The sequence below is a fragment of the Cariama cristata genome, unplaced genomic scaffold (genome assembly GCF_000690535.1).
Source record: "Cariama cristata isolate BGI_N322 unplaced genomic scaffold, ASM69053v1 scaffold1796, whole genome shotgun sequence".
Classification (NCBI taxonomy): domain Eukaryota; kingdom Metazoa; phylum Chordata; class Aves; order Cariamiformes; family Cariamidae; genus Cariama; species Cariama cristata.
The window spans coordinates 10,680-10,879 of record NW_009621308.1 but is presented as its reverse complement, the minus strand read 5'-3'; the positions used below and the strand labels follow the sequence as shown (position 1 = coordinate 10,879).

General features: G+C 61.0%; 1 protein-coding gene across 1 annotated transcript in view; it reads left to right on the top strand.

Moving 5' to 3' along the window:
* Nucleotides 1-65: 65 nt before the first annotated feature.
* Nucleotides 66-200, top strand: part of DBH (dopamine beta-hydroxylase (dopamine beta-monooxygenase)) — a gene marked incomplete at its 3' end in the record, with an annotated part of 10,331 nt that continues 10,196 nt past the window's right edge. Inside the window, exon 1 of the mRNA XM_009701886.1 lies at nt 66-191. Within this exon, the coding sequence (XP_009700188.1) occupies nt 66-191 (126 nt within the window). The remainder of the gene's footprint in view (nt 192-200) is intronic.

Below are 200 nucleotides of genomic sequence, written 5' to 3'. Positions count from 1 at the left end.
CCCAACAACCAAATGCAATTAAAGAGTATCACTTACCCAGCTTGCCCAGGAGGGCCAGCGCATAAATGGGCAAAGCCAGGCGTGCGGGTGCCGTCCTCCTCCCCAGCATGCAGACCTCCGGGAGCACGCCCTGCCCCTGCCCCAGCTTCAAGCTGCGGGAAGTGGCATCCATGTACTTCACCACGATCGCGGTGTTCCGG